Source organism: Leuciscus leuciscus, assembly GCF_965113295.1.
Source record: "Leuciscus leuciscus genome assembly, chromosome: 1".
NCBI classification, from domain to species: domain Eukaryota; kingdom Metazoa; phylum Chordata; class Actinopteri; order Cypriniformes; family Leuciscidae; genus Leuciscus; species Leuciscus leuciscus.
This window is the reverse complement of record NC_138725.1, coordinates 31,749,110-31,777,072: the sequence shown is the minus strand read 5'-3', so window position 1 is coordinate 31,777,072 and position 27,963 is coordinate 31,749,110. Positions and strand designations below refer to the sequence as shown.

The 27,963-nt window shown below is 39.4% G+C and overlaps 1 protein-coding gene and 1 long non-coding RNA gene across 3 annotated transcripts; one reads left to right on the top strand and one right to left on the bottom strand.

The window, feature by feature from the left end:
- Positions 1-52: 52 nt before the first annotated feature.
- Positions 53-13,118, bottom strand: LOC309477198 (interferon-induced very large GTPase 1-like). 2 transcript variants are annotated; one of them, XM_082140365.1, is made up of 8 exons: positions 13,012-13,118; positions 11,922-11,987; positions 11,806-11,838; positions 8,502-8,543; positions 7,844-8,419; positions 6,984-7,577; positions 6,782-6,849; positions 53-5,700 (listed from the first exon to the last, which is right to left on the bottom strand). In XM_082140365.1, the coding sequence occupies exons 1-8, from the start codon at positions 13,031-13,033 to the stop codon at positions 1,021-1,023; spliced, it is 6,081 nt and encodes a 2,026-aa protein (XP_081996491.1). In that variant the 5' UTR covers positions 13,034-13,118; the 3' UTR covers positions 53-1,020. The 2 variants fall into 2 exon arrangements, with proteins under 2 accessions (XP_081996491.1, XP_081996492.1); XM_082140366.1 differs by lacking the exons at positions 11,806-11,838; positions 11,922-11,987 and having other exon boundaries at positions 13,012-13,099.
- Positions 13,029-16,130, top strand: LOC309478246. The gene is made up of 2 exons (XR_014198902.1): positions 13,029-13,110; positions 16,039-16,130. It is a non-coding gene; the product is annotated as an uncharacterized lncRNA (long non-coding RNA).
- Positions 16,131-27,963: the final 11,833 nt, after the last annotated feature.

Below are 27,963 nucleotides of genomic sequence, written 5' to 3'. Positions count from 1 at the left end.
ATAAGGTAATAGGTGTCTAGAAATACTCACCATAAAACAACATACATGAAGGTAAACAGTAATACATAGATTGTTTATTTTTGTCATGTATGTTTTTCTTGTACATAATAATCACAAACGCATGTTTGTCTACAATTCACACACAATTAAACACAGTAGAAACTTAGATGGACAGACATAAAGCTGCACATTTGCAGGAATTTATTGGACAGTATTGAAAGTACTATTGGGTATCATATTTGTATTTTTATAAGTTTGTGTCAGGCTTTAGAAAGTAATGTAAAAAGTAATTAGTAATATGAAATGAAAACAAACTCTAGAGACTAAAATAAACCCAGAACATTGTAAAATCACGATTCGCCTTCATTGAACTTGAACATAGTTAAACCTGTAAATGATCTTAATTAAACAACTAACTTTGCCAGCCCTAACATACTAAATATAAATTAAAAAACAAAATATAATGAAATCAACTATAACTACAATACATAAATCAAATTGAACAATGAAAACTAAACTACATGTGCATTTTCACATTCATTAAGCAGATGCTTTTATCCAAAATGACATACTGTAAATAAGTAAAACAAGGATTCATCTTAGGGAAGCAATAACATGAGAAGTGCTAGTAATATACATTTTCAAACATTGTCTAGGATAGTACAGGCTAGAGCAAGGAGGGAATTAAGAAATGGCGAAAGCAAAGAATAAGATACATTTTTTTTTAAGTGTCAGCTGGATGCAGTGAAGTGCTCAAAATAAATTTGAAAGGACCAGTAAAGACTTTTACGATTACTTTGTCACATTTAAGCATTTTGTTCCAATAACTATAGGTCTTAATGAATTAATCAGTTTACCAATACATACAGTCTTTTGAAACATAATGCTATTAAATCTTTAAACTCTTCTCTCTAAAGTGTCCCACGGTATCAAAGATGTGTAGATGATTCCAGCTTCACTGAAGTGATACAACTGTTCTGTAAATCAAAGAACTAAAAAAAAAAACGTATACTTGTTCAATTAAATGTATTTATCCAAACTCTCTAGAGCATCCTGTTTTGAGTATATTCTCCATTCATCTGGTATCACACCACTCCCCGCAAATGTTTTCATGTAGTATTTTTCCAGATCTTTCTGGAATCTGCAGACAAACCACTTCCAGTAGGGCAGTTCAGATAGATCAGATGTGATGCTCCAGTCTGCATAAACTCCTCCTGCTGTTCTGTAATCTTTCCAGGGGACTTTTTCTTCTGATCCAATAGGATAAAAATACAGATTGCTGTTTCCTACTGCTGATGTGCAGATATGAGTAGACAAGTTGCATGTATTGTCGTAATGAATTCCACTCAGTCCAATACTACGATGGAAAGCAACACTGTGATCTCCATGATGGTTTTCTATGGTGTTGGTGCAGACTGTTTTACAGAACGGACACTGAACCCAACAGCACTGACAGAAGTGATCAATCAGAATCTCATCTGGCCTGAACGCATAGTCCAGCTTTACTAGAAATGCCTCTGTGTTGAATTTACTGTAGATGTCAGACATTATAGCTGGAAGTTCTTCTCTTATCACATCTTCTAGGAGTTTGCAATTATCAGCACCAGTAAGTTTCACTCCACTGAGGTCTTTTTCAGAGAAGATCAGCTCGTCTGAGAGCTGCTGTGTGAAACTCTTCAACCACAAACCAACATCTCCACTGTTCACTTGAACATGTTCAGTAGATTCATGCGCTGCTTTTATGATCTTCTGCTGCAAGAGTTTAATGTTATCCTTCATCTTGTGTAAAACACTGACATTGAACTTATCAGTGATGTACTGACTGACTTTATTTCTGATGAAACTCTTGAAGTGATCTCTGGGATTATAAATATAGTTCATGTATTTGTGACAATCCTCCTCTTCTGCCAGAGTCTTCAGGATATGTTTCTCCAGTTTTGATCTGTTTCCATTCAGTGATGAACAGTTTTTCATTATTTCATCTGTCAGATCTCTGGCAGTCTTCTTGTAGACACTCTGCTCAATGGGCTCTTTAAGTTTCTGACAGATGATCTCTCCAAAAATGGCAGCTGATGTTGCTCCATGACAGTATTTCTGGAAAATACTATAGTACTCTGCTCTCTTTTTCTCAACATATATTTCTGGATCATTGGCGTCTCTGAACATTTTGTGTTGGTCAGAGATCATCTGCTCTGCTCTGTTACAGATGGAATGTACTAAATCCACGAAGAATTCATTCTTGAACTCATATTCCACAGATCTTTTCTGATGTTCTGTTACTCTCATCTTGATGTAATCTGTGATTTGTTGAATGCAGCTGATGTTGTAGCCCATCTTTGAAATGTTAAATGACTGAATCATTTTGTCTGTCTGCTGAGCAACATCTGTGATGAAATTTCTTATTTTATCTTCTGGAGACAATGTTTGAGTGTATCTAGATGAGTTGATTACAGGCTCTTTGAACTCCTTTTTGAAAAGAACATATTGAGTATAACTTGGCACAGAAAAAATATCCTTGCTCTCCATCCAGTGGCCTACAGGTGCACTTTCATAGATGTCACTGAGGAAGTGTTTTACATCTCTCATTATGTCATTGTCTTTTATTGGATGAGTGTCTCTGATGATCTTCTTCACACTGTTTTTCCAGAACAAATCAAATTCTTTCTTTAGTGTTTGTTCATCATTTGTTTTGTCTTTGAGTTTTAAGGCAAGTTCTTTGCTCTTTTCAAAGAGAGTGTTTTCATGATGTGTCTTCTGAGCATCAATCTTTTTCTTCAGGTCTCGCTGCTGAAGAATCTCGTTTAATTTCTTCTTTGTTTCTCTCACAATGTTTTCCTGAATCTCTTTGATTTTGATTTCAAATGATGATTTCCACTGAATCAGTATATCTGCATCTGTGTCTTTCTCAAAGAATTCAGACATTGATTTCTCCACTTCTTCACTCGTCTTCTTCAGTTCTGTTTGAAGATCAGATTCCTCAACCTCATGAATTGCTTCATTTTCTATTTTGTTGTGTATTTTGTTCTCAATTTCCATCATGGCACTGCGAAGACTCCAGGACCACTTGCTGTATCTTGTCTCCAGTTTCCTATAGGCTGAAATCTCCAGCGAATTTCTGAAGCTGAAGACAAATCGTTCATTCAGTAAAGCCTCCCAGAGATCTTTAACACGATCTTTCAGGTCTATCAGCATCGTTCCATGTGACTTTGAGGCATGAGACACAATAGTTTTCTTTAGTTCTTGAATATTCTCACAGTAGTTTGGGTTTGGTGGTGCCATGGGTGGGTTTCCCTCCCAAAGATGAGCAAAATACTTTACATCATTCTGAACATCAAATTTAATGACATCACTGAAACATTCTGCATCACAGACTTCATCCTTTGCAGCAAGTTTTGTCATCTTATCCAGTGTCTGCAGCAGTCGTCTCCTTCCCTCCTCATTTTTCTCTCCAGCTGTGACGTCTGAGACATTCTGATGCACAAACACACAGCTGGGATTCAGTCTGACCTCCTTCATCCTCAGGAAGGCCTGAACAACAATCTGAAGAATGTCCTGCATCTCAGATGGGTTTTCACCAAAGATGTTGATCAAGGTCAGATTTCCAAGACCAACAACAAATGTTGCCAATTCATTGTCATGATGTCTTGTTGAACTTCCAGTCAGTTCTAGAGCTCGAAGACCCTCAGTGTCAACAACCAGAATATAGTCAAAGTTCATCTGTGTTTGCATCTCGTCTGAGACTTTGACCAGCTGCATGAAAGCTCCTCTGGTGCACCTGCCAGCACTGACGGCAAACTGGAGTCCAAACATGGCATTCAGCATGGTGGATTTCCCAGAGCTCTGAATCCCTAAAACTGACAGCACAAAGACTCTCTGATCTCCCAGTTTCTGGATGAGTTTATCTAGAACAGCAGAGATCCAGATCACAGGAACATGAGCAGCATCTCCATCCATCAGCTCCAGTGGAAATCCAGAGATCATCATCTTTGCTGCAAGACTTGGGAGAGAAGAGAAGTCAAACTGCAGATCTTTCTTGTTCTTCTTCACAGATGAACATGATTCATAGATCTGACCGATCTCCCTCATGATGTGCTCCAAACCAAAGGTTGCAGCTTGAAGTTCCTCAGATAGTTTCTCAAGGTCAGTTTGTTCAAACTTGAGTTGTTCAGATTTATCATATTTGTGAGGAACAGAAATATTTTTTGAGGTTAGGAAGATTTCAAGCCATTTCAGAAAATACATCTTATTCTCAGCATGACATTGGATTTGTTTAAAAAACAACTGTATAAAAGTTGTCATGTCAGATTCATGCTGCTGGTGACGAATATTCTTCATCTCGGTTTTCTTTCTACTGATGTCCATTTCTGTCTCATATGCTCGAGGTCGATGTAGTTCTTTGTTCTTCTGACTCCACTGATGCCACAGTTTCCCCTGATGAGGCAGAAATGATTCTTTGATTTCTGTCAGATCTTTCTTCTCCAGTAAACTCATCATCTGCTGTGCTGCTTCTCTTCCTCTCTTGCAGTCTTCATCATCTTCCTCATCTACTCTGATGTCTGAGTGTTTGGACACATCTTCAAGTCTGAAAGTGGAAGATGATTCTGAGAGACAATCATTTATAGCTCTTCTGAGTTCTTCAGATACTTCTGACTGATTTCTGTCTTTCAAACCAATCTTGTATTTTCCTTTTATTGGCTCTGTTACAGCAGAATCATCCTCAGTAAAAAGACAAATAAATGGCTTTCTGTTCCTGTACAGGTTTTGGATTATTGTTGCACTTTTGTCATTGTTTTGCAGTCGTGGTAGAAGAACAACATTGACTGAGGCCATTTCAGTGAGGATCTGCAGCTGTTTCTCATGTTCTCCAGCATCACCGTGTAGATTACAGAACGCAACACAGTTAGTGAATTTATCCGTGTTTTTCCCAGAGGGGCAGAACCAGGCGATCTCCACCACTCCATCCATCAGGACTCTGGTTCTGCTGCTGCCTGGGCAGTTCCTGTGGAAGAACGTGTTGTGTTTCTCATTGATCAGACTGTTCATCAGCTGAGACTTGGATGAAGACACAGAGCCAAACCTGAAGAAAGACACCATTGGAGTTTGTGCCTTGTAGACCGGATGGGTTTGACTGATGATCTCATTGTTGGTGTTTTTCATTTTCCAGCTCTTGTTGATTTGTCTGAATGTCCAGAGAGGAAACTCAATCTGTTGTGTGTCTGGATCAGGAACAAGCAGAGGCAAAGCGTACTGGCACTGGGACAGTTTAGTGACCATCAGCTGCTTCAGGAAACCATCAGCACAATGAAACATGGCCATCTGAACATCCATCGGGTGAATGCGCTCAGATTGACTGATTCCTTTGTTAGAAAAAGACATTGCTTTAAAGATATCACCCATATCTGCATATGAGTCATTGTCTCTTTGTTTTGTATGATGCTGTTCATTGTTTTTCTCAACATGAATGTATCTTGCTCTGTAGTTCATCATCAGTAGTTTTTGCATGAAAGTCTGAATTAGCTCCTCTTCAGCACAAGATTCAGTGGATTTTAATGAATTTGCTGTTAATTGAAGAAAATCTGCAGTTCTCAGTTCATGATGCCTGCCTTTAAGATGAAGTCTATCTAAGAGATGCTTTGTTTTTCCATCAATTTCTTTTGCGTTGTCTTGTTCCAGTCTTGTTTCTTCTTCTAAAGCTATTACCTGTGAAAGAAACAGCCATTTATTTGGCACTTAATAATGAAGGACATTGTTCACTTATGCAAGAATGCAAGTTATGATCTTGACAATTAATCAATAAATCAGTTTTAATTAAGATAAAAAGCCACATTTTATACATATTGAAAAAACATATTGTGCTATGTTATACCACATCTTGTCAAAATTGAAAGCTATCGAAAACAAATATATCCCATGGCTCAAAGTAAAATTAGCCCACCACCACATCTCTACAACATGTGGAATGTTTTATTTCTCCATTAAATGGTATGAAATTATATTGAATCAATATTAATATTGAATATTAATAAATATTGAAATTTAAAAATACAAACAGTATTACTAAAAGATCTTTGCCCATATTGCCAAGCCCTACTGCAAATTGAACTGAGACACTGAAAATCCTGTATAATAAGCACATGCTCAACAAGTTTGCTTCACTTTAATATATGCACCCTATGGTCATGTAAACACTGCAGTTCAATTTGGTCATCACTTCACTTTAAATGCTTAATCCTGTTCTGGATTATTATTTTCAATCTTAAATTTACAATGTCGGCGTGGGATGGGAATTAGGTGTTCCCGGAAACTTATGTGTACATTACCTGTATGTCCACTTTACAACAGTGACTCATTTTAAATCAGCAACATCACAACTTGTGGATTTATTGTTTAAGTAACTTAATTTTATAAAATGTATGACACAATGTCACCTTTAATTTAGTCAATTTATGATAAAAATTAACATAAGTGTTTAATTGAGAGCTAAATCTAAATCTATTTAATACTGTATTTGAAGTATCTACAGTAGCCTATATGAAAACAATTAAAACTTGGATATCTGTGGGCCTAATTGGGTCACTTTCCATACCTTACTTTCAGAACATTATTAGTAATTCTACAGTTTTGTATCCCAAATGTTTGTTCTAAAACAGAAGATAAAATGTGACAAAGGGGCATTTTCTAATCTCACCATTACTTCAGCTTGTATCCTACATAAATGTTAAAAATGTTTCATTTTGACTTTGTGCACATATTCTGTAGTTATATTTCAGCCAGCACATACCTTGTGTGTATCTTTCTCCATGCTTGTGGTGATTCGCTGGGTGTTCTCTTTCATGATTGTGATTCTATCTATTTAAACAAACGAAAGGGGAAAACTGAAATATTTGGTTCTCTGAAGTGGTAATTCCTCTGCTTGAATCACAACTCACTATTATATTCAAGTGATAATATGTGCGTATACAGAAAACAAAGTGATTTCTTACCACTTTCTTTTTCACTCTTTTCGAAGTTTCGCCTTATTTCAGTGTAGCGCTGCTGTTTATTCTCATTAAACAGATGCTCAATCTTGTTCATCAGGTCTCTCATCTCTGATTGGTTGTTCATCATCTTGTTGCAGGTGTGAAATCTTCCTCCACATTTCTCCAGCAGTTTCTCCAGAACAGGATCTTTTATAGTTTTAGACTTTTCTTCTTTCGTCTCATAGGTGAAGAGAATCATCACAAACTGAAGAACTTTGTCACCAAACACTCTCTGAAGCCATTCGAGACTCTTCTTATCAGCATCTGTTAACTGACCCAGTCGCACAACAAATATGAAGGCATGGATTTCATTTTCATTCACTAGTTGATCAATGAGATGATCCACACAGTCCATGTTAAGTTCAGTCTCATGTCTGGCAGTCATGTTTATCACAGAGATGTAGTGTTCTGCTATTTCCCTTGGTAAAGGTATTATCCTGGATGTGTCTGTAGTTTTAAAATGGTACTCTTCTTCTCCAAGTAAAATGTTGTCATGTCGAAACTGGATTGATGCAGAGTTTCCAAATAGTGCAACGGTCAAAGGTGACTTCTTATGACCTGAATAAAAATTAAATAAAATTACCTTTAATCTCTAAAATAAAATGAACCACAGAAAAAGATCAAGGATGACCATCTGAAATTCAGATTCTTATCTGATTAATTTATTTTACTTATTTGTGCACATTCATTATAACCTTCAGTTTGCATGAGATCATTGGACAGGATGTGTGAAGTGTGTGATGTTTTTTAATCTACTTTTGTAATTTACTTCTATTTATTAGGAATCAGTAGATCACAATTACATAAATTATTTCCAGACTCACCTCTTTCTCTGTCCTGTTGCTCTGTGGAATTCTCTGAACCTTCAAATTCATCACAAATCAGATAGTGTCCACTGTTCATTTGTGCAAATTTCTCTAAATTCTCTTTAAGGTCAGCAGAAGGGCTGTTTTTTGTAAGTTTGTAATGTCTGTTTAAACATTTTTTAATAATTTCCTTTATAACGCCATTGACTTCGGCCGGCTCAACACTGTCTGACTCTTGTGTCGTGAGCACCATGGTGTATTCATAAACCTTGTTAGAGAAAGACTTGAGCACCTTCTCTACATGCTCTTGATCTTTTGTTGAGCACTGATCATGTTGAAGGACCAGAACGATCACGTGAGGTCCTGGATCAGACAGATACAGACACTTTCTTACTGTCTCTATGATCTGATTGTCTGAGAGATGTGGCTGGAGAAGGTGAGGAGCGTTGATAACTGTCTTGTGCATTTTTCTTTCTGTCTGCACTTGATCTGAAGGAACTTTACTGTCAAACTTTTCATTCCCTAATAGGAGTTTTCCCACACGACTGTTTTCTGCCAAGTTCTTCCCCAGTAGAACAATCCTCAGATCACTCTCTGAAACACACACTGTGTTATGAAGAACCAGTACAAGCAAATTAAATCTACAAACAGTTCAGAATTTTATTTAAATACTTACTCATGGGACTCTGGGGTCTTGTGTGTAAAGTCTGAACAACAGCTACAGAGCAAAAAACAAAAAAAACATTACAATTAAGATTTCAACAGACTGCAACTCGGTACTGTGCTGTATATAAAAGTGCAGAATTTAGTCAAATTACAAAATCAGGTTCTTGTAATTAAATTTCATGAATGTGTTTATCAAATTACAGGTATGGATTATAATGATTAAATTGCTTTTCAGCCAATAGCAGTAACTTATTTAATGATCATGCCTCTGGATTTTAAAAGAGCCTGAAATACCATCGCAATCACACATGCCCACTGTAATTCAAAATGTTTTTGTGTCTTGAATTTGGGATAAGTTGCAGTATGCGGCAAATATTCATGCCCATAAATCACTCTGCCTTTGTCACATGTTGGACACTGAATTTGCACACACATAATCGAAATAACACTGATTTTTTTTGTGTCTGTACTGTTGTACTGGATTGGGATGATAATATTTAAAATGTAATTATTATTCAGAGATTTCTTAACTTTGAACTCACTGTGCCATTCACATCACATTCGTTCATTGAAAGTAAGTTCTTGGTAGAGGTCGACCGATATGGGTTTTTTCAGGCCGATGCCGATTTATTTTGGCCGATTATGTGCTAGTTTTTTAACCTCTATTTGAAAGATAAAATGTAACACAAATAATTACTTAAGATAGACAAGATTTCTCAACAAAAACATTTATTGAACACTTGACCAATCTGCACTTGTACAAAAGACAAAAAGACCCTGAGATATGTTTGGTAATTGTACCTGAATGAATTGAAAATGTATTTGCTACATTTCAGATTAATATATTTGTTTTCCTTAAAATTTTAATTAACAGTAACTTAAACACTTTGCAGTTTGAATGATGTCTTGTAGGCTATAAACAAAATGACGGAGTATGTTTTTATGTTTCCACTGTTCGATTACATCCGCTCCGCGCCTCACACTCTCACACACACACACACACACACACACACACACAAATATAAGTAAACACTTTGCGACTTTAAACACACGCGACTTTCTGATCGCGCCCGCGCCCCTCTCTCCCTCTCTCTCTCTCTCTCTCTCTCACACACACACACACCATATTCCAGCCATAGCCTGCCGCAGAGCTAAGGCGGAGCTACAGATTAGGTGTCCCCAAAGAACCCGCGTATCTAACAGTAGTTCCGCATTACATTAATTAATTTTGCACGCGATTTTTATTTATTTTTATAACATGTATTCTCTGTGTAAATTTATACACCGAACCGTGACGCCCGTACCGTTTCGGTTCAATACGAATACATGTACCGTTCCACCCCTAGTCTACAGTGAAATACAGTCACACTTTACACTGTTTGGCCAGCATTTTAACCGTGTTTAATCCAGCTACTAGCTAACGGTATGCTAAAGTTAACTGCTGACTAACTGCTGACTAATTTATAGTCACGTTTCTAACGTCCGTTTTCAGAGCATCCAAGAGAAGCACAGGCATAACAGTAGCACCGAAATGAAGCACAGAAATCCGCATTGATATTCGGTCCGGTAAATAACGGTCGTTAAGGCACCAGTGCCGTATTAGCACGGGGTCTGTCTGTAGCTAACGTTACCCAACCCTAGCGACGACGCTAGCAAAGCAAAGCCAGTCCTTCACTAACCTATAGTGCGTTGGTCACTTTTTTATTACTTATTTCTCTGCATTGAGTGACAACCCTATCAAATATAAGACACACAAAACAGAACAAATAAAAGTCTCAGATTCTCTGTCTGTAATTGCAAAATTCTTGCTTACTTATTGTGACATGATAGCAACCCTTCTGCTGTGCTAATGCAACCTTAACTAAGTTACGCTATCAATATCCAAAGTAGCCGAACGTCATGTCGCCTATTCATATTTTTTCTCGAAGATGGCAGTAACATATCAAAAGTTTTTAATTAAATATAAAGGAGTTTTCTCCAAGGAACTTAGCTCCTTCCTTAGGCACTGGATGAGGTCTGCTCACTCTGCTGGAGAATGACTCTAGGCGCAGCGTGCGTCGAATATGTGTTCCACAACAACAACAACACTAGCTGCCCGCAGATACGCCCGCCTAAAAATCGGCTTGATATACTGGATATTGGCCGATGCCGATTATGTTAAAAAATGCAAAAAATCGGCCGATTAATCGTCCGACCGATTAATTGGTCGACCCCTAGTTCTTGGGCCCTATCATAGACATACACATGGCGCAATGCAAGTGTTTTTTTTTCTAGTTTCAGTCCGACGCAGTTTTCATGTTCACTTCCTGGGCCACGTTGTTTAAATAGCAAATGCAGTTGCGCCCATTTGTGCGCCCATGGGCGTACTGGTCTGTCGAGATGTGTTTAGGCGCATTGTTAGCGCGTTGCTATTTTGAGGCAACTAAAATAGACTGCGCCATTGACCAACAAAAACCAAATATTTTTTTTGTTATTTAAAGAGCGCGTTAGTAATGGGTCCAGAACGAGTTTACACTCTGCTTATTAAGCACACAGGGATGTGCAGCAGCACACAAACATGCCAAATATTAAAATGAAAAGGATTACAATGTAAAATATTATTATTGTGTACATAAAGATATGTTGGAATCCACAGATTTTCCTATGTATGATCTGAGCTTTAACCTCACGCACAATGAGAACCATTTGCACTCTGCAGATGCGTTGGAATTCCATCATTAAATAGGGAATCTGCCATGGCGCAAGCGCAACTGGCATTTAAAGGGAATGGGAGATGAGACTCTGATTGGTTTATTGCCAAATTGCCATATTGGTTATAAGCCCAAAACACACCCATTACTCATTAAGAGAATAGAGACAAACCTTTTAGACCATGTGCCAGGCACGCCAACCATTTTTCCTGTTGTTAAACTAGCAAAAGTGGATTCGGACAAGCCCTAACTGCAATTTAGACCATGTGCTTAGATCGTTAAAATAGGGCCCCTTGACTTGCGCATTGTGTAAATCTACTGTTTATAATTTTAAGACTTATTAGTTTGCTCCCTATTGTCGGCAGCAGCCCCAGGTTGAAAATCATGGTTTTAGACCTCATTGACAAGCATAGGGTATTGAATGTCAATTATAAACATAATTGGCGAAGCAGATTTGGCAAACGCTCCAGTGCCTATTTGTGTTTGCGCTCTGGTGAATTTCAAATGTTCTTATTTACAACTTATTTGTTGTATATTAAACAAATGATGAACAGTCATAGTTCATCAAGACTATAAAACTATAATATACTTTTATGTTTATGTCGAATCACTTTATTGACTTACTGTCAGGGAGATTCAAATCTGAACTACTGCCAACTGCAAAACATAAAGAACACACACACATGAAAAAGCAGTACAAGCAATTTAAATCTATAAACTGTTCTTTTTCATTTAAATACTTTTAGGGCATCCATCCCTGCTCTTGCTCCTATCGAAGCATCTTTCCCCGGTCTTCCGAACACCTGCTGCAGAGACAAAATCATTACAACAAATTTAATATCTTGTTTACTGGTTGTGACCCTGTTTCTGTTCCTGTTCAGTTTCCGTTTGCCCTAGTTCACTAATTACTCTCCTTGGTTGTTAAAACTGTTTGGTTTCTATGTTGATTGTTTGTATATAACATTAGAGTATTCTTTTGTTTTCTTTACACAATATTTAGAAAAATTACAAATTCAATGAAAATACAGGTATAGCCAAGTATCAACAATGAAAGTATCGGTATGCACATCCATTACTATTGTGTATTTAGTCAAAAATCTGGCTTATTTTTTGCATGAAAAGGTAACTAAAATCAACATAAGTCAGGGTATGTTCTCAACAGACTGAGAAACAATGTGTGGCTCAAAGATCCTAATATTTTTTGCACTAGTACTTGTAAGATACGCTGTTATCAGGTAATCGTCCATTACGGGTCAAGTACAAAGTGCATAACAGATGCTGGTTTGCAGAAGGGCAGGGAAGATCTGTCTATTTAAAGGGTATTTTAAAGGCATGGCTTGCATACATGATTCATCAACTGTTTGTGGTAATGACAGTGAAAGTTTGCTTGCTTTTTAATCAATTAAATTTTCAACAAAAAAAATGTAAACACTTTATTAAGTATGATTTTTTTTCAAAGAAGGATCAAAGAAGCAAAAGCTATAATTTAAAATTTAGCAGGTACATTTTTATAAAATATACCAAAAACAGCAATAACTAAGTCATAAGTTTAAGAAAGAGGAATAAATGATGACCAGAAAGGGACAATTTTCCAAATCTTAATGGTGAACTATGAAATATTCTTTTTGATTTAAACTTAAAAATTTCTCAAAAAATATTCTGTGGGCCCCTGAAACTCATGCACACCATTTACCCCGGTCTGATACCCCTGATCAGTTTGGTTATTAAAGGCAGTCGTCATTCCCATTAATAACCAAACGGTGTAAACGTGGCTGTATGCGGCCAAGATCACATTAAGGTGAATGTTACATAAAGACTTTGTGCACTCACATCTGCCTTCCCTGTCGGCCATTCTGAAGTCCACTGATGTTGTCAGTGTCTTTATTCAGTGCTGTAGTTCACAACGTCATCTGAGCTTCCATGGGGGCTGTTTTTTGTCCTGTGGGAAAATTTGATTAATTTACATTTTTCAGCTTTGAAAAATCTGTTGGTTCTAATAAAAATACTAGAAGTGAGAAGACCAGAAGCAAAGAAATAGTTGTTTTGTAATACTTGTATATTAGTGTGACTTTGTCTAATTGGGTAATGTTGTTCTAATGTTATATTTTCTAAATCTCATAATCATGTGTTTACAAACAAGTATGCATTACTTCAACAAGCTTATTGTATCTGCATTCAATTGTTACATTGTTTAATTTTATACATTTTTAGCTAACTGTGATTTTGTATATGTAAATTTCTGAAATACTTAACTAGACAGTCACCTCTGATAACTGATCACTCTAAATTGTAATATGGACTGCTTTGAAATTATGTGTATTGTGAAAAGCACTATACAAATAAACGTGAATTGAGTTGAATGGAATTTCATGCTCTGAATAGCGACTATATTTTGCCCCAAGCAAAGTTTGGGCTGTTGGCTGGAAAATGCAGCAAAGAAGTGAAGAAGACAAGTGACATGTAAAACTGGTTTAAAGGTGGGACATGTGAAGCAACTGTAGACATGTCAGACATTTGTTCTAACTACAACTGACATTCCAGCCACAGCCTTAAGTCCCTTTCACACTGAGCGTGAAACCAGTTTACAAACCAGTTTGACATTTCTTTCATACAATTTTCATGTACAACATTTCTTGTTAAGAATAACAGAGGTTTAGATATTGATGTTTTATTGAAAACAATAGTTTAGTTTGAAGTCACCAGTAAGGTGATCAGTGTTTGCTTTTTAACATTAATTTCTGTTGGGCTGCTGTAACTGAGTTTGTAAGTTTGTGGCTATATTGTGGCTATATTCTGGTATATTTATGGTTTTTGGCCATAATCATCATGGACTTGTCTGATTCACTGATCTCATCAAGTGTCTAATCCTGATTTTATGGGTCTTTTAATTTAATATTTGTTAATTATAGTATCTCTGTGTTTCTACAGTATGAGATCCAGCAATGTTTTGGGAGTCAGTTATTTTGAAGAACATCTGGTGCATAAAACATTCTTCAAGAATCTGCATATGAATCTCAACAATGTTGACTATCAAAAGTTTCATGTCACAAAATACATGCTGGGTGCCAGAATAGTAAAAAATTCCCAGCATGCATTGTGGCATGAATAAATTATGCAGCCAAATGGTCTTACTATTTCGCTTAGCTAGCAGTTATCTGCAAGAGATTTAAATTAAAATGATGTTTAGTTGTTTATTTTTTTAATTCAGTTATTTTTACATTGCTTTTACATTTACATTGGCTTAAATGAAATAAGTTCACAGTAATAATGGCAGTTAAATTAAACAGCAGTGTGCTAATTTAAGACAGCCGGTTTCTGCACATAAAATGAGTTGACGTGTTTTAATTCAGTGCATTTTATTACAGTTAGGGTTAGCTAACCATAGCCCTACTGTATAGTACAGTAAATAACTGTAAAATTAACAGTGAATTACTCGCAACTTTTTTGGTAGTATTTTACCATACATTTACAGTACTTATTTTATTTATTTTTTATTTTTTTACAGTGTGGAGTAATGATGCTGAAAAGTCAGCTTTGCATCACATGAATAAATTATATGTCAAAATGTTATTTTAATAAATAAATGCAGCCTTGGTGAGCATACAAGACTTTCAAAACCATAAAAAACAATCTTATATCACGAACACAAAGAGAAGTCCTTTGAAGTTGACAAGTTGTAATACTGTATTAATTACAATAGGATTTTGCAAGCAAAGTAATGTCTGAGATTGTCTTCATGTGGCCACCAGGGGTCCGTTTGTTACATGATTCCCATTTATTTCCATTATAACACAATTTCTAGTATTTGTACAGGCTTTACATTTTTATTTCAGTGTTGTATTTAGCAATTTGTTTATGTTACCTGTGAAGCAGATTTGTTACGTGACAGCATTAAAGTTTCTAAAGGGTCAAGAGCATTTTTCTAATGACACTGTTTTTTTTACTAAGTTATCTACATCTCTTGCACTGCATCAAGCCACTCCCATTATAGCTGTTCAAATTAATGCAATGCTTAGACTAACTAAAAACATAAAAATAGCTAATTATTATCGCAAATAAATCTCTCAATGAGTAAACCTGTCTATATTATGATATACTAGGCTACACAATATTGTAATATTATTTTCAAATTCATTTTTTAAGTTAGTATCTTAAATTATTATTTTTCCTTGTTCAATAGGGTAGTCTAGTAAGAAAGTAGCAGTGGCTGGGACACTAAGTATCACATCCGCTTACAAAGATGCAATCTAACCCTGTTTACATTAAATAAGCTGCAAGTTGGAGTCTATTGACCTATTGCTATGGCATCAACTCCGGGATGAGCTTTGAAGAACCAAACAATCCTAACAATAATCATTTAATATAATTTGCTTTTGTGCTGCAGTCTGCACATTGATAAACACATGAATGAAATCACAAAAGTTTAGGCTCTCAGGCCTTGTTCAGTGATTAATAAAGTAAAAAACAGGTATTTCACCATCATTTCAATTATTGACATAATCTAACACACCAAATCAACATATGAGAAGAGAGAGCGCTGTGCATCAATTTACAGTCAAATATTTTTCATTTGGTGCAGCCTAAGGTGGCTACATCCAAAAACAACTTTCTGGGTATAAAATGTAATAATTGCAACACATTGTAGTAATATCCCTTACATTTTTTAAATTAAGTATACTTGTTTTGAAATGTTTATGGTTCACAACACTAAACGGACAGACATATTTATTTTATAAGTAAAAAACCAAGGTGGTACTACCATTAAAGATAGTAAGTGCATTTATAATTCTTACACTTTGCTATGAATTTCCATAAAACATTCAATAATATATATATATATATATATAAGAAAGAAAGGTGATACCTGTGTGTTGAAGTGCTGTTTAATCTCTTTTTGAACAAGGGAGAAGTTTCTCTGTGTGTGTTCACAGGGTTTTCTTGGCTCAAAATGAGGTGGAGGTGGTAAAATCCTGATCATGTACACACAGGCAAGTGTAACACGCCTTCAACTGTCAAGATTCTGAGAGGGCCCACACAAACTCAGAATGATATTCATTAACAACAGAAGACACAGCACAAAATTGGCAAGGAGGGAACACAGTCCAAACAAAAGGGCAGGGCACACAGCAGGAGAACAGGCTGGTCAGGGATGAGTTAGCTCCAGATGCCAAGGCAACAATGGAGTCAAGGCAGTGACTCAAGGAACCAGAGGCTTGGCACTGGGAGATGTAAATGCAGAAACACCAGACTGGCTGCTAGGGCAGGGCAGGAACAAACATGGGACACATACACACTAGGGTCGGGTACCGAAATACGTCATACTTTCGAGTACCGATTCACATTAAATCACATTTTCTGTACCTGAGAACGCATCTGGGCGAGATAGTAAGGTACGAAAGTAAGAGACCATGTGATGTCACCCCTTTAACTTGTTAAAACCCAACACACAGGGCAATGGCTACCCCGAAAATGTTATGAAGTGTGGTTACATTTCACAAAACTAGATGTACACTCAAAAAAAATGTTTTGTCTAAAAATAAGATTTATGTATTTGAATTGCATAACAAATTTCCATGCATTTGGATTACATAGTTTTAACATAAACCAATCAATAATCTGAATGTGATTCATATTTTTAAGTCATATCTAATGAAACAGATAAGATTTATGTAATTGTATTAATAAACTGAATGTGATTTATATTTGTCAGTCGTATGTAAATGAAACAGGTAAGATTTATGTAATAGTACACAGAAAAACGCCCATGTTAAATCAACACTGCTCAGTGTTCATATGTGTGCACACTACAGAGGTAAAGCAGTCTTGAAGTTAATGAGATAATTAACTGATGATTGAGCATTAATTATGAACACCTGCTGTTAACAAGCAGAATCACTGAAGGAAAGAGAAACACAAGAACTACAACTGACTTCAGCCACAGCTAAAGGAAGACATTAAATCTGTGAAGATCTCAGCAGAGGAGGATTAAACAACTCCACAAACAGCATTACCAGCTTCACTTATTACTAACCAGACTGACTTTATTTCATTTCCGTTTGAATGAAATCAATTGTTATATTTTAAAGTCACCATGATGGTGGTTAGCGTTTGCTTTAGTTTGACTCTTGACCCTTGACCCTGTAATGTAATTTTTTCCTGGTTGCTATAATTATGTGTCTATAAAACACATTTGTTGCAGCGAAAAAGCCAAGAGAAAATGAGATCAGTTGATGTTGGCTGTTTATTGATGAAGGTGTAATCATCATATTGTGGCCTGAATCACTTATCTTTTTCAGTGTCTAATGCTTTGATTATTGGGGTTATGTGATTTTGTTTTAATTGTTATAGTAGCTGTGTGACCTGACAGCATTAGATCCAACAGTTAATCAAATAATATAAAGAATTTTAAAAACATTTAGTGCATTAAACTCTCTACATTATTACTTGGACATCAAGAATCAGTGTATGACTCTCAACAATGGTGACAATCAATGAAATGCTTCATGCTGCAGTGCATGCTGGGTACAACCAATCAAAACTCACCCATATCTCCCAGCATGCATTGCGGCATTAATAAATTATGCATCAGGATTTTTGTAGCTTTTGTCACCATTGTTGAGATTCATATGCTGTTTCTTGATGTCTGTGTGAGTTTAAGTATTGCCATAGATGAAAGGTTTTTGTGCACTAACTATAAAAAAAAAAAAAGTATATTGTTTGATAGATTTCATGCTGTAAAATCAAATGGCTTCTGTTATGGATAAAACAAAATAAAAAAACACAAGTCCTATATAATCAAAGCATTAGACACTGAACAAGATCAGTGAATCAGGCAATTACATGATGATGACTTTGTCATCATCATCAATAAACAGCCAACATCACCTGATCTCTTTTTCTCTTGGCTTTTTTGCTGCAACAAACGTGTTTTATAAACATAATTATAGCAGCCAGAGAATTTTTATATTAACGAGTCAAGGGTCAAGAGTCCAACTAAAGCAAACGCTAACCACCATCATGGTGACTTAAAAATACACCTATTGTTTTCATTCAAACGGAAATGAAATAAAGTCAGTCTGGTTAGTAATAAGTGAAGCTGGTAATGCTGTTTGTGGAGTTGTTTAATCCTCCTCTGCTGAGATCTTCACAGATTTAATGTCTTCTTTTCTCTTCAGTTGATGTCAATCTAAGGCTGTGGCTGAAGTCATGCTGCGTTCTATTATTTATCCGTGTCGGAGTTCCGACTAGAAAGACAGACGTTGCCTAGCAACACGCACCAACACGCCCCCTTTCCTCGGATTTTGCCGCTCGGAAGTTTGGACAACCGTGAGGACACCGAGCAAGAATTCCGATACGGAATCCAAGATGGCTGCGCCCTGTGTGACTTGTTTTCATTGTTTTTGTACCGCTTTGGTTGTTTAAATGACGTTGTTTAAATTTTACTCACTCGTCGTATTACTGCAATACCTTCCTGCGTCCGTATCACTGCCTGTGGGTATGGGAATCGGTCTTGTTGTGAGTGCAATATTGAATGAAGCCTTGTTTCAAACGTGGCTAGCGTTGCTAACAGAAGGTAAATTAGTTACTAGGTGAAGCACATACTTATTTTGGAGCGCCTGGTACTCGGCCAGTGCTACCATAGCAACAGCTTTCCGGGTGGCGTCCATGTTTTTCTCCGACTCGGACGCGCAAAACATACCAGAACGCTTGAAGTGTGGAAGTGACGTCATATCCGAGGTCCGAGTCGGTTCGTTGACAATAATAGAACGCACCATCAGTTCTTGTGTTTCTCTTTCCTTCAGTGATTCTGCTTGTTAACAGCAGGTGTTCATAATTAATGCTCAATCATCAGTTAATTATCTCATTAACTTCAAGACCGCTTTACCTCTGTAGTGTGCACACATATGAACACTGAGCAGTGTTAATTTAACATGGGCGTTTTTCTGTGTACTATTACATAAATCTTACCTGTTTCATTTACATACGACTGACAAATATAAATCACATTCAGTTTATTAATACAATTACATAAATCTTATCTGTTTCATTTAGATATGACTTAAAAATATGAATCACATTCAGATTATTGATTGGTTTATGTTAAAACTATGTAATCCAAATGCATGGAAATTTGTTATGCAATTCAAATACATAAATCTTATTTTTAGACAAAAAAAATTTTTTGAGTGTAGACAACGCTATTTGCAATATTTTAAATATTAAATGTATGAATATTTAACGGAATTAACATGTTTCTCTGTCATTCTTTGGTTGCGCTGTAGTATTTGATCACACTATCTGTGATAGTGTCATCTAAATGAAAAAGGGGCTCACCTACTGTCTTCTCATATTGACTTCCCTCTGAACAATATCAGTTGAAGGGACATTGTTAGGACATCTAAATCAAAATTGGATATTGACAATATTAGCTGCTCATTAATCAATACACAAATGGTCAGATGTGGTACTACATTGCATGATAACACCTCAAATCTTGGGCAAGTAATCCCTACCATAATTTCAACGCGCTTTTCACATAGACCTTCAGATACATTTGGGCTTTCTAGTTATGCTATGCATAAAAATCTCATACGTATTAATTTATCTAGCAATGTAAGCACTTGTAATTTGCCTATATTAGCTCCTTTACGAACATCATATTGCCCCTCTGATTTTAAAACAAGACAAGGTCTTGGGTTTATGCACATAAATGTTCGAAGCATTATCCCTAAACTTGACATGCTAGACTTGTGGGTAAATGATTCTAAACCCGACATTTTAGTGTGCTCTGAAACCTGGCTTAAATCATCTGATGGTGATGATGTTATTGCAATTAATGATTATAATGTCTTTAGATGTGATAGAGAAAAAAAGGGTGGAGGTGTCTGTATGTATGTGCATAAAGATTTTAAGGCCATAAAATCTTTTAGTAGGTCTGTTTCTAAACAATTTGAGCTTCTTGTTATTAATGTTGAAATCTTTTGTAATGTGTCTGTCTCTGTTGTTGGAGTTTATCGCCCTCCATCTGCTACACATGAAGCAGTCACTTCTATCTTTGAATTACTTATCCCTTTTTTAGAAAATGAGATTGTGATACTTGGTGATTTTAATTTAAATTGGTTATCCCCTTCTTCTGCTTATTTTAGAACAGCTTGTGTTGATATGAACTTGTCACAATTGATCATGGAACCTACTCGAGTTAATTTAAAAGACCCTTCAAGATCAACTCTGATAGACTTAATCCTTACGAATAATCCTCATAAATACCCTCATAGTGGTGTCTTTGCTATGGACCTTAGTGATCATTCTCCTATAGTCTGTGTTAGAAATACTAAATTAATTAAAACTAAACCCCGACTCGTTACAAAAAGGAGTTTAAAAAATCTAGATAATGAAGGATTTCTTTGTGATCTTTATTATTCTGATTTATCAAGTGTTCTTAATATTTCAGATGTGGAACTGGCTGTTGAAACATTTAAAAGTATTTTTAATTCAGTGGCAGACAAATATGCTCCTATGAAGACATATAGAACTAAAGACAGGATAAACCCATGGTTCACTACAGAACTTTCAGAATTATTGCAGTTAAGAAATAAAGCTTGGTCTAAAGCCAGGCAAACTGGACTATGTAGTGACTGGCTTACATTTAAACAACTCAGAAACAAGTGCACCATCTCTGTGAAAAAAGCAAAATCAAGTTATTATTTAAATACAATTTCTAGTAGTCAAGGTGATCCGAGTAAATTTTGGAAAGCCATAAAATATCTAAAACGAAGTTGCCACTCCTCTCTGCCTAATACGATTACATTTCATTCTAAAACTGTAAATGACAAAATTGAAATATGTGATGCGTTTAATCAACATTTTGTTACAGCTGGAAATTTGTTTGAGGGTGGAATTTGTAATGATGTGGTGCCCCCAGAAAGGTCTGATTGTGTAGCTAGAACCAAGTTAAGAGAAACAGCTCTCTCTTCCAATATTTTGTCAGATGAAGTTATGAACCCATCTTTTTCATTTCAGCGGGTTAGCTACGAGGAAGTTTTCAAAGCTCTTTTAACTATTGATATAAAAACTGCTCCTGGAGCAGATGATCTTAATCCCTGTCTTTTGCAGCTTGCTGCAACTATTATTGCTGAGCCACTTGCCCACATTTTTAATTTATCCTTGTTAACAGGAATAATTCCTAAGGTTTGGAAGATGGCCCTGGTACGTCCACTTTTTAAATGTGGTGATCCCAAAGATTTAAACAATTACAGACCTATTTCAAGGCTTTCATGTCTTGTGAAAATATTTGAGAAAATAGTAAATCTGCAGTTGCGCTCCTTTTTAGATGAACATTGCATTTTGAAATCATATCAGTCAGGTTTCAGACCTGGTCATAGCACCACCTCTGCTGTTACTCGGGTACTGGATGACATTATAAGTGGTATAGATAAAAAGAAGCATTGTGCAGCCCTGTTTATAGATCTATCTAAGGCCTTCGACACTGTGGATCATTCTTTACTTCTAAATAGACTTTCATCAATTGGACTAGACTTGGTGGCCTGCAGATGGTTTGAAAATTATCTGACAAATAGAACTCAGTGTGTTTCCACTGATGGTGTCAAATCTGGTTTTCTTGAGCTTTTGAAGGGCGTTCCGCAGGGATCGATTTTAGGTCCAGTTCTTTTTTCTATTTATATTAATAATATTGGTTCAGCTATAAAAAATTGCCAACTCCACCTCTATGCTGATGATACAGTTATTTATGCCGTTGCCCCTACAGCTGACCAGGCCCATTTAGAGCTACAATCTGCCTTTACAGCTATACAGAAGGTCTTTGTTGAATTGAAACTGGTAGTTAATGAAGGTAAAACCAAGTACATGCTCTTTTCAAATAAACAACAGAAAATAGGTGATGATTTATGTTTTTCCACATTGGATGGGGCCTCTATCGACCGTGTTAATGTTTATAAATATTTGGGGATTTGGATTGATGACAGACTCTCATTTAAAACGCATGTTGATGAGTTGGTAAAGAAACTAAGAGTTAGAGTAGGTTTCTTTTATAGAAATAAATCTTGTTTGACTCTAAATAATAGAAAAAAATTAGTTGAATCTACTTTTTTATCTGTCATTGATTATGGAGACACAATCTATATGCATGCCCCTGCTTCTGTTCTAAAACCTCTTGAAGCTGTATATCATAGTGCCATTCGTTTTATTACAGGGGACAGGTTTAGTACCCATCATTGCATACTTTATCAGAAAGTAAATTGGCTGCCCTTAAAATCTCGTAGAGACATGCATTTTGCACTTTTTGTGTACAAAGCTCTTTTGCACAAATTACCATCTTATATTAATTCACTTTTATCTGTTAGAAGGTCTGGTTATCAGACCAGAGCTCAGGGATGGCTATTACTACAGATCCCAAAGATCTCCTCTGAATTGGGTAGATCTGCTTTCAGTTTTTATGCCCCTCACTATTGGAATGAATTACAGTGTACTTTTAAACTGGATGATCTGATGCCTTTAAACCATTTTAGACGTCTGCTTAAGGATCATTTTATTACTGATTGTGTTTGTTTCCTGTGATTTGTTTTTGCTTTCCTTTTAATTGCTTTTAAATTATTTAGCTTGTTTTACTGTATATTGCACTCTTGGCTGTATTTGTGTTTTTTTGTGTGTTGACCTACACAGGTCGTTGCTGTAAATGAGAACTCGTTCTCAGTCAACTTACCTGTATAAATAAATATGAAAAAAAAAAAAAAAAAAAAAACTATCATTCATTCAAGTGCTATTAAATAATTTATGTGACAAGACACAAAATTCCGAACTTAAATGTGTACTGGCACGTGTCTGTGAATCTCCTCTCTGTGTTACACACACAGGACTCGTGCACATAGAATGCCGCTTCAGACAGTCTCATAAGCCCTATTCGCTCAGGATTAGTATTATCCGGGGACCTCGTATGATTTCGAAATTACCCACCCAGATCTGAATTTCATGGGGCGCATTTGCACGGGATAAGCAAAGCCTGTGATTTTGCTTGGAAAATAGGCTATTGCTTGGAAATGTCTTGTTATTATAGGTCTAGCTGTATGATATACAGTATCATAAACAGAATAATGTTATTTAACGCATGCTGCTATACATGTCATCCATCTCCATCTAATCATTCTTTTTGTTTTTGCTCTTCTGATGGTTTTCAGCTTTCCCTATCTGCAAATTGTATAGTTGTGTATAGTGTATAGCGATATTACCCAGCACCCAAAATACTATCAAAACACTCCAACACAGCCTCCTTTCTTCACGAAAGATGGATAAAAAAGCGCACAGGAAACTAAAACCTTATAGGTTGAAAAAAAAAAAAAAATGATATAGGACCCCATCAAATCACAGAGTGGCCGATTCGCACGGGACTAATATTATCACAGGACCTCTGTGTTTGGCGAACCATGGTAGGTCATTTGCAGGGGAATTTTTACTTTACAAATACCAGACATGGCCGATTCGTGCGGGATTAAGATCACAGACAACCTTCACAATTATTACAAATGACTTAAGGTCACCAGGTAATTAATACTAACCACTGGAGGTTGGATGGTTTTAGGAGGTCGAGAAATATTTTTTTTAAGGTCTAGTGTGTAAAATAAATTGAGAGCTTTGGACTTGGGGTTTTTGCCACTGAAATAAATGTTCTCTTACGAGAGGTCTCTCGTACTGCGTAAGATATCTTACGCTAGGGGAAAATCCTTTTCCGCGAGATATTGAAGCCAAAAATTATCCTTAATTTTGTAATAATGCAAAACGCGTTGCAGCAGCAATGCAGACATAGGCGAGACAGCTCGCGCGCCTATTGGCTGCTCTGCGGCAACTGCAGCAGCCTATCGAGCGAGGCCTGGCGTGACGCCAGACCCAATCAGGGCACTTCGCGCCCGCTGCGTCACGTCCCGCCGAAATGGGCGTGGTCTAGGCCTATAAATATCGCTCGCAGGCAGCTATTATCTGATTTTTCATCCTTCAAGCGAAGCACACGCATCGCTGGAGCTGGATTAGAAGCCGCGCCGTCGAGAGAGAGCACCTTCAGCGGGACGAGTCACTGAAGTCGCTGGCCGCGCCGCCTTCCTGCCTTCCTGCTGCGCTTTCCGGCGCTTATATCCTTCTCTTTTATTTGCACTGTATTTCTGTGTGTGTGTGTCGCCGCCGCGACACACATTTCTAAAAGAGCTAGCGTCTTTTTAAAGATGCCTTCCTGCGGCTCGTGCAGAGCCACACTCAGCGACGGGGACCGCCACGTGATCTGCGTTTCCTGCCTGGGTGAGGAACATGCAGCTCTCGCGCTCGCTGACGGCGGATGCCCTCACTGCGAGCTGATGGCAATGGCGACTCTGAGGACTCGCCTAGCCGTCTTCACCGAGACTGCTCCCCCGCCCGCCGCGGCGTCGCGCCGTAAAAAGCGCCGTGCCCAGCGGGCCCCGGAACCCTCCCTCAGCCGCCAAAGCTCGCCGGTTCGCCCGCTTGCTTCCCCCGCTTCTTCTGTTTCGCTTCCTGACGGACAGCGGCCGCCGTCTGCCGCCGCTTCCGTTGATATCGCGGATGAGGAAGCCCTGCTGGGAGAGGATGATTCCTGCTCTATCCTGGCGTCAGGCAGTGAGGATTGGGCGGGCTCTGAGGACCCCGCACCCCCTGCCCGCACTTCGTCAGGCAAGAGAGCTTCTATTGAGACGGAACTCATGCGAGTACTCGCACAGGCCGCGGCGAGCCTCGGCCTCGAGTGGTCTTCGCCTGAGCAGCCCGCTCACAACCGGCTGGATGGATTTTTCCTGCCTGGGGAGCGCGCTTCGCCTGTGTCCAGACCGGCGCCTTTTCTTCCTGAGTTACACGAAGAAGTCGCCAAGTCCTGGAGCGCCCCCTATTCTGCTAGAGTGCGTCCTGCTGTTTCTTTGGCATTCTCCGCCGTTGACGATGCCAAGAACAGAGGATACCTCTCGCTGCCGCCGGTTGAAGAGGCGATAGCGGCCCACTTATGCCCGCCCTCCGCTGGACGGCGCGCTAAGCCGGCCCTACCCTCTAAAGCTTGCCGCACGACGTCGAGCTTGCTCCACCGCGCTTTCTCCGCCGCCGGGCAAGCTGCGTCAGCGTTGCACACCATGGCAACGCTCCAGATCTTCCAGGCCGATCTCCTCCGTAAGCTGGATGAGGAAGGACCTGACGCGATCTGTGTGCCGGACTTAAGGAGTGCCACGGACCTCGCTCTTCGTGCTACTAAGTCCGCAGCGCAAGCCATTGGACGGACTATGGCTTCTCTCACCGTGTCTGAGAGACATCTCTGGCTGACGCTCTCGGAAATGGGCGAGTCTGAACGCACCGCGTTCCTCGACGCCCCGCTTTCCGCCACAGGCCTCTTTGGATCCTCCGTCAAAGATTTCGCGGAGAGATTCGCAGAGGTACAGAAAGCGTCTCAGGCCATGAAGCACTTCCTCCCGAAGCGCTCCAGCTCTGCAGCAGGCCGTGCGAAACCGTCTGCTCAGAGCTCACAGCCACAGCCACCGTCCACTGCCTCCACTTCACAGCGCCGCCAGGCCAGAAGCGCGAGACCGCGCTCCCGCTCATCCGGTCGCCGCCCCGCAGGACGCGGCTCGCGACCTAGAGTCACGGTGAAGCCCGAGGCCCCGAAGTCGTCCTAGCACAGCTAGGAAAACGACGGTGTTCCAGTCCCGCTGCGGCCGGACTCACACCAAAGCTATTCGCTCGTCCAGTTCCAGAAAATGTGACTGTTCAAGTGTTTTCTGCAGCCAACAAGTCGGTTCTGTCACCCGCTTGCCTGCACACAAATGCCGTTTTCACGGCTACCCAGATAAATCCCCAAAAGAGTGTATTTTCTGGTGTCCCGGCCACGGCCGATGGTGTTTCGTGTGTAGTAAGAATGCCCACTGCCCAGTGCCCATCCCTACACATAAGCACAGCCTGTCACACAGGGCTCGCGCACATAAAACCGACTCAGATCGGTTGCGCTTCAAACATGGTGAACGTGCCCACTACCCAGTGCCCACTAACACCACGTTATGCATGTCTCACGGTTTCTGTAAAAACGAAACCAACGTGCACTCGCTTCACGCAAGCGAACGATGTTTTCGGTGTGATAAATGTGCCCGCTGTCCCGCGCCCACATCCACACATAGACATAACAGTTCCCACGGGAACCGCCCAGCCCTCCCCCTCGCGGTTAACCACCGTAGAGGAGTCGAGCGCGGGCAATCTGCCCGCTGTCATCAGCGCGCCCCATGCCTCAAATGTCACGAGCGACACGCTTGTGTTACAGCACACCGAAGCTTCTCCATCGCTGAGCGAGCGGAGCGCGCTTCGTATTCGACCCCTAGCTATCCATGCAGACGCATGGGCAAAGCTACCCGGGGTTTCGAAGTGGGTGCTGAACATTATAGAAAGAGGCTATTCGCTGCAGTTTCGCCGACGCCCTCGCCGCCATGTGGCGCGCGTCGAGACCACGGTAAAAACAGAAGTAGCACATCTACTTCGAGCCGAAGTGACGAAACTATTGAGCAAAGGGGCCATAGAACCTCTCTCTCAAGATCAGAGCGAGGGAGGGCTATACAGCAGATACTTCCTGGTACCGAAAAAAGACGGGGGTCTCAGACCCATACTAGATCTAAGGCAGCTGAACAAAGTGCTTGTGAAGCGACAGTTCAGGATGCTCACGACCAGGCAAATCCTTGTGCAGATTCGCCAAGGAGATTGGTTTGTGTCAATAGATCTGAAAGACGCGTATTTTCAAATACAGATAGCGTCACGTCACAGGCGATATTTGAGATTCGCCTTTGAGGGCCAGGCATATCAGTACACAGTCCTGCCGTTCGGTTTGTCCCTAGCACCCCGTACATTTACGAAGTGCATGGACGCGGCGCTCGCACCCCTCAGAATGAGAGGCATGCGAGTGCTGAACTATTTGGACGATTGGCTGATTCTAGCGCAATCTCGCGCAGTGCTCATAGAACACACGACCATTTTACTCGATCACCTCGAGGATTTGGGTCTGAGTGTCAATTGGGCGAAGAGCTCCCTGTCACCCAGTCAGAAAATATCTTTCCTGGGCACAGAACTGGACTCACTATCCATGATAGCGCGACTATCACAACAGCGCGCGGTAGACATTCGACGCACAGCGAACTCTTTTCGCTGCGGCGCGTCTGTCCCGCTCAAAAGATTTCAGAAGATGCAGGGTCTCATGGCCTCAGCATCGTCAGTGCTCCAGCTGGGTCTGCTACGCATGCGCCCGCTGCAGTTTTGGCTGAAAGCGCGAGTCCCACGCGAAGCGTGGGCACCCGGTTTGCTTCGCCTCAGGGTCAATCAGAAATGCGTTATAGCTCTGAAACCCTGGAAAGCGAACGACTGGTACCAATCAGGTGTAAGCCTGGGGACTTCCTCGAGGGTGAAAGTGGTGTCCACGGACGCGTCCACCTCGGGATGGGGAGCGCTGCTCGAGGGCAGACCGTTCTTCGGCCAGTGGTCAGAACGGGAGAAGCTCCTGCACATAAACTGCCTCGAAATGCTGGCAGTAGACAACGCGCTGACGCGTTTTTGTCCCCAAATAAAAGGTCACCACGTCTTGGTCCGTTCGGACAACATGTCTGTGGTGTCCTACATAAATCGCCAGGGCGGCATCAGATCCGAGAAACTGTACAGGTTGGCAGAACGCCTCCTGGTATGGGCTCAGTGCAACCTGCGCTCGCTCAGAGCAGCGCACGTGCCAGGGATCATGAATATAGGACCAGACAGACTGTC

Excerpts from the sequence above, each read along its gene's own strand:
- LOC309477198 (XM_082140365.1), bottom strand. The coding sequence starts at position 13,033 with ATGGCCGACAGGGAAGGCAGAT. Across the intron at positions 8,544-11,805 it reads AGATTTGAATCTCCCTGACA|CTGTTGTTCAGACTTTACAC; the intron begins GTAAGTCAATAA and ends TTTGCTCTGTAG. Across the intron at positions 6,850-6,983 it reads AAAGAGTGAAAAAGAAAGTG|ATAGAATCACAATCATGAAA; the intron begins GTAAGAAATCAC and ends TTGTTTAAATAG.